This window comes from Carex rostrata, chromosome 5, assembly GCF_964058835.1.
Source record: "Carex rostrata chromosome 5, lpCarRost1.2, whole genome shotgun sequence".
In the NCBI taxonomy this organism is placed as follows: Eukaryota; Viridiplantae; Streptophyta; class Magnoliopsida; order Poales; family Cyperaceae; genus Carex; species Carex rostrata.
The window spans coordinates 7,583,089-7,593,292 of NC_135922.1; the positions used below are offsets into that span (position 1 = coordinate 7,583,089).

At 32.5% G+C, this 10,204-nt stretch overlaps 2 protein-coding genes across 2 annotated transcripts; both read left to right on the forward strand.

The window, feature by feature from the left end:
• Positions 1-3,498: 3,498 nt before the first annotated feature.
• LOC144553789 (EP1-like glycoprotein 2) lies at positions 3,499-4,345 on the forward strand. Its single transcript, XM_078301985.1, has 2 exons — positions 3,499-4,229; positions 4,339-4,345. Exons 1-2 carry the CDS (start codon positions 3,499-3,501, stop codon positions 4,343-4,345), a joined length of 738 nt encoding a protein of 245 aa, XP_078158111.1.
• On the forward strand, positions 4,325-6,172 carry LOC144554256 (G-type lectin S-receptor-like serine/threonine-protein kinase SD2-5). Its single transcript, XM_078302577.1, has one exon. The coding sequence runs from the start codon at positions 4,402-4,404 to the stop codon at positions 5,980-5,982; it is 1,581 nt and encodes a 526-aa protein (XP_078158703.1). The 5' UTR covers positions 4,325-4,401; the 3' UTR covers positions 5,983-6,172.
• The last annotated feature ends 4,032 nt before the right edge of the window (positions 6,173-10,204 follow it).

Consider the following 10,204-nt stretch of genomic DNA (forward strand, 5'->3'; position numbering starts at 1 on the left):
CATATATGTTGTTCTAGCGACTTGCATCCAACATAAAAGAAATACGAACACTAGTGGAAAAACTGAAATTAGGATCGATTGTTTACGCACATTAGTATCGGATTTTAAATCTTTGTTTAGATTAATTCTATATTCAAATTTTAGTTCCGTCCTGCTGAATAAATTTTCAAAAGTTTCTCTTGAAAATTGAACCCATCCATACGTTATATGGGGAGCATGCACAATGCGCGGCAGTTAAGAGTTAAGACTCAAGATGGTGTGATTAATACAACTACATAGCAAGTCAAATCCGAGATCGATGCATTCATTTTATTCGTATTTAATTCATTATTCAAACTCAGTGACAGATCTCGAGGTCTACCCAATTTAAAAAGAGAGTGGACACAACATCTTGTGTTCATTTAAAATTTCTCATTCCACTCAGAGACTATATATGAGCATCGTTTATCTGGCATTACCAAGCAGGACTGCTGGAGAACCGTGGTCAAAGTGAGAAAGACTCGGTTCCGTAGTCTTACACTAAAATCTCCATTTGTTGCTCATTGTTACACACTGATAATACCCCTACAGATAGAATCATGGACCAACTCATGAGTCACCATCTGACCCACAAACCTCTACTTTTGAATTCATTTTTCTAAAAAAGTTCATTCTCTGTTAAAAAACAACAGTACCGTATCCTTTTTTGATTTATTCTGATAAAATAAATAATAAAATAAAACACTGAATTTATAATTGTTAACTGTATGTAGTGCCCTGATATCTTTTTGGAGAAACATGTCTTACCAAAGTGTGTTGCACCGTTAAACATACATGTTGTGTTTATCTCTATTACGGTAGAAAATGGCACGGCCGTTCAAAATTTTTGACGTGTTGGTATGACATGACACCGGTATTTAGTAATGTAAATAAACATTTGCGTTGATCAGCGGTTTGATCTGCACTATTTTTGACGAGTAGCGGAGGGTGCATAATTTAGAGCTAGTTTGGAACAGAAAAATGTTGATGCATTGGAGATCTTAAAAGCCGAATTTTATAGAATTTTGCAGAGATTTTAATTGACTTATAAATCTTAATAATTAATTAATTCCTCTTAAATTCTACGTTCTCATTCGAAAACAACATAAGCGACCTTTCTCCCATTTATTCAGAGAAATAAAAAAAAATATAATCAAACAACTTTTTGAGAGCCACTTTAATTATCATTTCCTTTTATTGACTGTAGTTTCTTTTGACAAATTTTGAAAACCAAACATAGTACTCTTTTTGGCCACCGCTCACCCCAAATTTCCTCAGAACCACCTACTCCAATGTTGACTGGTCCTGGCCTATATATAGAATTAAATGCTAGACCAGTACAAATTTGAAGGAAATACCACTTGAGTGAACAAGGCTGTGAGAGGTGGCACTTGTTATTAAATTTGATCTTTAGAAGGACCCAAGGGTAATATGATGCTTTTAAAAAGAGAGTGGAGACAACGTCTCGTGATAGGATTATAGATAAATACATTTCATATATATTATCCATCTTCTCCCACTAGCATTTAAACTTTCTCATTCCAGTCAAAGACGTCTCGTTAAAATTCTCCCTTTTTTCTTTTATCGTTTTTTTAATTGGGGGGAACGACAAAGAGAGTTGGCGAATAGCTCAAAGGTTGTGACTATGTGGCTCTTTGGCGAATAGCTCAAAGGTTGAGATTCTCATGGTCCCTAATATGAATATTGGGCTAAGCCTTGGGGATTATACATTTATACTGACAATGGGACCAAGCAATAATTTAGGAGTGAACTGTAGAGCGGGACCCATCCTTCAATGAGTTTGGATCTCCTAAAGTAACTCAAATTTTGAGGTTAGATGCGGACCGTTCGATTCAAATCGGACCGTCAGATTAAAAGGGTCCTATGCACTCCACCTTGGACCAAATTGGCCCAAATTCGAATCGAACGATCTGGATCTAAACTCAAAATTAGATTACTTTAGATGAATTGAAAAAATGTTTAATTTGTTTATTACTGATAGCGTCTTAAAAAAGAACATAAGGGCAATCAGTAATACTCTAGCAGTAATTTCCTCGGAATTAACCACCAACTCCTATGTTGATTGACCCTGGCCTATAGAATTAAATGCTAGACCAGTACAAATTTGAAGGAAATACCACTTGAGTGAACAAGGCTGTGAGAGGTGGTACTTGTTATTAAATTTGATCTTTAGAAGGACCCCAAGGGAATATAATGCTATTAAAAAGAGAGTGGAGACAACATCTCGTGATAGGAGTAGACAAATACATTTCATATATATTATCCATCTTTCTCCCACTAGCATTTAAACTTTCCCATTCCAGTCAAAGACGTCTCGTTAAAATTCTCCCTTTTTCTTTTATCGTTTTTTTAATTGGGGGGAAACGACAAAGAGAGTTGGCGTTAAAATTGAACTGCCAATTGGTGACATTTTTCGTGACAAGTTATCCCAGAACATGTAGTATTACTGATTTAGAATATACATAACATTGATTTTAAAAATTATATAAGATACATAACATTGTTAATAACATATTTTCCGAATTTGCTATTATATCTAACAATATCAATCAATACCAATTTGAATTTTCATTTATTAGCAAAGAATTGTCAAGAATAATTGTATTTATCAAATATACATGCATTTTGCATGTATAGTAGTAGTACTTTACTAATGAAATTAACTTCAATAGCATTTAAAATTGTGCTCTCTGACATGACATTTGACATTGAAAAATTCTCATTACTTCTTTGCAAGGCCACCGTGACTGTTTAATATAAACCAAATTATTCAAAGAATATTTGCAAGGCAACAGTAACTGTTGATAGTCTCTACATCAAATAAGTTTCTTTTCAAACAATAACAATAAAATCTTGAAATAAACCCTAATGTAGAATTTCACAGAGATCTTAATTTGCATATAATTTTTTTTTGAATTAATTAATTTCTCTAAAATTCTACATTCTGATAAAAAAATATACAATCAAACAACCTCAATTCATAATTTAGAGCCACATCAATTATTCACAAGAATACGTAACTAAAATTAAGCATTATTCAATTCAATTCAATTACGAATGAGAATTCAATATTTGTTGCACTACAGTCAATTAAAGGTCAACTTTTATTATGTAAAAGTTTCTTAACTAATTAATAATATGCTTATATGTTAGTTAATTTAGAATCAGAAGAACCACTTAAATTTAAATTTGTCGTGTCATCATTTATATATTGTTTTTTTTAAAATAAAATTTTCACCGGATGATTTGCTTGATGTTTTGCTGAACTGAACGATCAATTAATTATTGCTATCGACTCAATTGAACGGTCCAATTGGGCAATTATTATATGGTTGTGGAATTGAACGGTTCAAAAGGCATCGTTGTTGAAGGGTCCAAACTAGAAATAGAGGTTGTGGAATTGAATATGGGCAATACCATCTTCATTGTTACAGAAGCAAACCAATAATGCTACCCCAAATGGCTTTGACTCTTTCCCTTGCCATCGTTGCACTTCTCCTGTGCTTCTCTTTCTCAGTTAATCCACAAACTGATCATATCTATCCCACTGTAACTGCTCCGACATCATGGACCAACTCACCATCTCTTCCAAACAACTCTGCTTTTGGTAGTGCGGAAAATTTCCGTTACCTCCTCCTCCTCCCGCTAAAATCAATTACCAGCATGGCATTTGCTATTGGGTTTTACTGCTCCCAGCCTTGTAAGAGTTATTTTCTCTCGATATGCATCATGGCTACAGATTATAATAATTATTATTCGGACTACTACCTCCCAGTTGTCATCTGGTCAGCAAATCGAGCCCACCCTGTCAGTGAAAATGCTACACTTCAACTGACATCGAAAGATGGTCTAACCCTTTGTGACAGTGATGGTAGTCAAGTTTGGTCTACTAGCGGGTTGAATCGAGCTGTGACTGGTATTAACATCACAGATATAGGTAATCTGGTGCTCTTTGATATAAATAATTCCACAATCTGGCAATCTTTTGACCACCCAACTGATTGTCTAGTTATGGGGCAAACGCTGGCAGGAGGCATGAATATCACTGCCAATTCCTCTAGCACTAATTTTGCTGAAGGCCAGTTTTATCTCACCATCCTTGCAAATGGTTTGTATGGATTTGTCAATTCAAATCCCCCGGTGGTGTACTACTCTACATCGCCAAATGGAAGAAATAATATAGTGGACAAGTCTATTTTTATAAAGTTCATGGATGGCAACCTAACTATGCTCTCCACGGCATCGAATACAGATATGAACCAAATTATTTTTAATTTTCCATCTGCAAAATCAATACAGTACCTGAGATTAGAGTCTGATGGACACTTAAGACTTTATGATTATGATCGATACACATGGAAAATGGTGGCTGATTTGTTTTATATGGATAACTGTGATTACCCAACAGTCTGTGGGCACTATGGAATCTGTAATAAAGAACAATGCACCTGCCGTACGGGTTCCTTGCAAAATTATTTCATGCCGGTTGATAACCGGCAAATGGAGCTTGGCTGCAATGAAATTACTAATATAACTTGTCAAGATATAAACAATCACCTTCTGTTAGAACTTGACAATGTATTATATTTCAATCATCTTGTCAATGTTGCATTTGACACAACCGATGAGGAGACTTGCAAAAAGGCATGTCATCGAAATTGTAGTTGTAAAGCTGCTCTGTTTCAGTCATTCAATGGGAACCCATCAAATGGAAGGTGTTTAACACTACCAGAGGTTTTTTCCTTTAAGAATAAACAACTTGATGCACTAGAAAACTATTCTGCATATATCAAGGTGCAGGTTGCCCCTCCACCTTCTAGTTCCAAAGTTGGGCTAGCAGCAATATTGGGTTCAACATTTGGAGCTCTGTTCCTTATTCTCACCTTAATTAGTATATACATAGTGTGTTTAAGAAGACGTGAAGAAGAACAAGATGAGGATATCATCGAACAATTACCAGGGATGCCAACTAGGTTCACTTTCGAAGAGCTTCGAGCAGCCACTGAAAACTTTGTCAAAATACTCGGAAAAGGTGGATTTGGTACTGTGTTTGAAGGAAGGTGTGATGATGAGAGAATAACAGTGAAACGTTTGGATAATGTTGGACATGGAAAGAAGGATTTCTTGGTGGAGATCGAGACTATTAGCAGTATCCATCACATTAATCTAGTGAGGATGATCGGTTTCTGTTCTGACAAGTTAAATAGGTTTTTAGTTTATGAGTACATGTGTAATGGGTCATTGGATCAGTGGATCTATTGCACAGATGGTAGAGTTCCTTTGGATTGGCCCATCAGGTTCAAAATTATAGCAGACATAGCCAAGGGTTTATGTTATCTTCATGAGGAATGCAGGCAAAAAATTGTGCATTTCGATATCAAGCCGGCTAATATTCTTTTAGATGAAAAATTTAATGCTAAAGTTTCTGATTTTGGGTTATCGAAGCTTATCGATAGGGACATTAGCAGAGTAATGACTAAAATGCGGGGCACTCCTGGATATTTAGCACCTGAATGGCTAACAGCAATGGTCACTGAGAAGGTTGATGTTTACAGTTTTGGTGTGGTGGTAATGGAGATTCTATCTGGAAGAAGAAACATTGATGATTCCAAGACTGAAGAGAATCGCCATCTGATTAAACTATTAGAAGAAAAATCTAAGAGCAATGCATTATCAGATTTGATTGACAAAAATCTTGGTGATGTCGAATTATACAAAAAAGAAATTGTGAATGTGATGAAGCTTGCAATGTGGTGCTTGCAATGGGATAGTAACCGAAGGCCTTCAATGTTAATAGTGGTTAAGGTTTTAGAGGGAGCGATGGAGGTTGAAACATTATTGGATTATAATTTTGTTTCTTCAATTCCAGTGATCGCAAATATACCTAGCGTGGTGGATCAGTCAGCTCCCTTTCCAGCTTCATTGTTGTCAGGCCCTCGGTGAAATTCAGTGATCCTTTGTTCTAAGCTGAAAGAGTTCTTGGAGTCATCTTTGAATTCCATTAGCTGAAGTTTGTTTATTTAGTTTTTATTTATAAGATTGGTTAGTGAAGTCTAATCTAATTTGTATCAGTCTTCTATTTTACGCATATATGTTTGAAGGTATTACTATTATCAATTTGTATTATTGTCTCGAAAGGAAATCGTGGGTGTTGTTATTTCCAGCGAGAAAATCACCACGTTATATCCAATGTATACTGGTATATATGTCTGCTGTTTTTATTTCCCTTTTTCTTTTCTTTTTCACATTTGTGATATGTCATTTCAGTTAGGATGAAAATTTTACTACATAGTTAAGCACAGTGGAAGGAAGCATCGATGCTTTTCTTTCCCTCGAAAATGAGCTTCCCATGAACTTAATGCGGAAATGGAGGCAGCGGGCAGAGTGTTAATCTTATTTTTTTTAATCGTAATGATAATAGTTATTTTTAAAATTTTAATTATTTCATTTTTTTCCTTTTTTCTTTCAGCAAGTGTTAATATATTTGTTAAGTAATTACAGCAGTCCCAATTTGATATGGTTTTGCTATCATTGAAAAATATTTTTCTTAAGAAATTATTTTGACAAATTGATACATGATTGCAAAATGCACAGGGGCTGTAGATTCCAACTTAAGAAAAATTTAAGGAAACAGTTGATGTAATTCTCAGTTATGAACAAATTCAAAATGAAAGCTATATAATAATTGACACTTTTTATGTTTTCACAACACTAAGTAATATCAGTTCTAATTAAGAAGAGCTATACACGTTGCATGATGTAAATACCTGGACATACTAAGAAAAGTTGAACTTTTAAGTGATTACTGTTTCCATAAATTTTTTTTTTCGTCTGAATTTAAATTTTTATTTAATTTGTTTTTTTAACTTCTCTGTACAACAAAACTGCTTGACCATTTTCAGTAATCTAAAACTATTACCGCGAGGGTGAAAAGTGACTATCTACGAGGGTAAACCGATATAAAGATGCTTTTTCAATTAGCGATAGTAGTATTCGCGATGATATACTGACAATATCCCTCGTGGATACTGTTGCTAGACTTTGGACTCGATATGAATGTTTGTTTTAGTAAATATATGTTGCCTATAACAGACCGTGGTGATTTGTGGCAGACTTTCTCATGACATTTTAATTATTTTTTTTAAAGGAAGAATAAATGTTTTTGTGCTTTAACAATAAAAGTAGCACATAAAATCAAGGGGTCATATTTCCAATTATCCAAAAACTAATTAAAAAAAATGAAAAGATCAGAAAAAAAAAAAATAATGCCTGAAAATTAAAAAAATTAGCAATTTATAATTTATTTAATTAAAATATCTAATATCACTTTTTATAAACACTTTAATAGAAAAAGTGAAAATTGAATTAAAAAATAAAAATAAATTACGGCTAGTGATATATTAGAATTTAGAACATATAATTAGTAAATAAAATATCATTTCAACAAATGATATTTGTTAAAATAAAAATATTTTTTCTTACTCGAGAATAAACTGACGATGTTCAGTATATCTATGATTCTCATTTCAAGATGAGACTGTAGAATTAGAAATTCAAGAAAAAAAAAACTCATATTATCTAATAAATTGATATTCCTCCAATATCTCATAATATTTAACTTTTAGACATGAAAATTATATATATATTTAGTATGAAACAAATAAATATTTATTGATTTGGGAATTTTGAGCACTTCACACCCTTCCTTTTTCTATCCGACATATTTCGAGATATTATTAATGAGAACATATATAAGAAACTACTACTGTTAATTAAGGGTCAACTTCTATTAAGTAAGGATTTCTTAAGTAACAAATAATATGTTTTCATATTAGTTGATTGTGGAAATTGAAGTACAAAGATCAACTTGCAAAAATAAAAAATTTAAAGATCTCTCTGAATTTTGACATTTTTGACGCATGAAAGATCCATTTCAATTGTCTATCATTGCAAATTAACCACACAGACCTCATCCAAAGGGGTATTTGGATGTGTAAACTGATCTTTAACCACTTTTTTAAATTTAGAAATATTTTGTCTTTCTCCGTTCAGCAATCGGACAAAAGAAAATGATGCCTCCATTATCTTTTTTATAAAAATAATCTCTGATTTCTGCGTATATCAACTAAGTTTATTCTAACAAGAAAAATAAAATCTTAATATTAACCCGAATTTTGTAGAATTTTGCAGAGGTCTTCATTAGCTGATAGATTTTTGAATTAATTTCTCTAAAATTCTATATTATTCTCTTTCAAAAACAACAGTACCAAATATTTCTTCCATTCATTCTGACAAGATAATAATAAAATCAAACAGTCTCAATTGATAATTAAAAGCCACCTCAATTATGCTTCCTTTTATTGACTGTAGTCCCCTGATATCTTTTTGGAGATAAAAATATATGTCTAAAGAAATCAAATAGGAAGGTAACAAGAATATATATATAACTAAAATTTAGCTTTACTCTATTAATCAAATTAAGACTTTTATTAAGTAAAGGTCAACTTTTATTAAGTAAAATATTCATACCTAATGAATAATATTCATACCAATTTACTAAAGGTCAACTTTTATTAAGTAAAATATTCATACCTAATGAATAATATTCTTTTATATTAGTTAAGATCATAAGCACCAGTTAAAAATGATTACTTGTGTCATCGTTTATATGTTATTTTTTTTGAAATAAAATTTTCCCGGGATAATTAACAAAAGATAATTGGAGAAGGTTAATTTGGAAATGTTGAGATTTGCTTGATGTTTTGCTTAGTATCCGAACAAGAAGGGCAATTTCCTTATAATTCATATAATCAATCAATCGGATGAATAAGAAGGGCAATTTCCTTATAATTCATATAATCAATCAATCGGATGAACAAGAAGGGCAATTTCCTCATCATGTACTGCTTTGTTCATCTCAATTTCTACGTAATATGTGTTGGGATAAACTAAGCAATACTGCACTGCTTTGTGACAGTATGCAAAGGATTGAAGAGAGAAGAATATTTTTCTGAATAGAAACAACGCTTTATTTGCTTTCTCTCTTGCTCAGTTACACATAGTTCTACAATATTTATAACAATACAATGTTTCTAAAATAAGCACTCACAACTTCCCTAAATTAAGCACCCACTACACAACATGCTAAAAATAACCAACCACTACTCTAACAAGTCCTGAAATAACTATGCTTAAAATAACCAATGCCCAAAATAACCAATGCAGTTTTTTATGCTGTTAAAAACTGATTTGTACATGCTTTAATCAATTTGAATTAATTTTCAACAATATGTTTCTTTACATATTGTTGTTGTGTTCTTAATAATTTGGTGTGTTGCAAACAGACTGGGGGAATAAATCATTTAGATATTAAACATGCGTGTAAAGCAACTGGTAACGTTTAAATATCATGCATGCAACAAATAAATGAATAGTTAAACACTTTATATACATTCATTAATTATATATTGGTGTGTTGCTTTACTTCTGTTGGGCCTTGCTGAAAACTATAAATAGGATACTTAAACACTTTATATACATTCATTAATTATATATTGGCTTCTTCTTAGATTTAAATAAAATTTCCGTATCTGCTTTCTATTATAGCCTTTGCAAGCTCAGTGTAAATTTTCAAAGAGAAAACCAACTGAGTCGGCTAAAAATAAAAAATCCAATTACTTACTATAACTAATGAAATTAAAATGTGAGAGGGCAAAGGTGTCTTTCTAAAAAATAAAAAATTCTTAATCACAGAGTAAATCAATACTGTACCAGTGATCTCAATTCATCAATTGCTGTACCAGTCATGGTACATTTATGAATGAATTATTAATCAGTACGAATTTACCCCCAAGATATCATAAAATTATGAAAAGGCCCGTAGTCATTAGAAATATATATCAGATAGCAGAAAAGAGCTTACCAGATATCAATTGACAAGATTACAGCAAGTGCTCTGTGCCATTGCTGGATCAAGGAAAGTTTGGGCTTGCTCCGTAAATGGTCTAGAAAAGACATCAAAGAGCGAAGAGAATTATGGGTACTATTTTGGGCCAATAAATTTGGCCCAATATTTTTACTTAACAAACAAAGCAAACTAAAATTAGGAAATGATGGCTGGGCGGTGAGGTGTTTATATTTTCTGTTGGCAAATTTGGCACTGTTT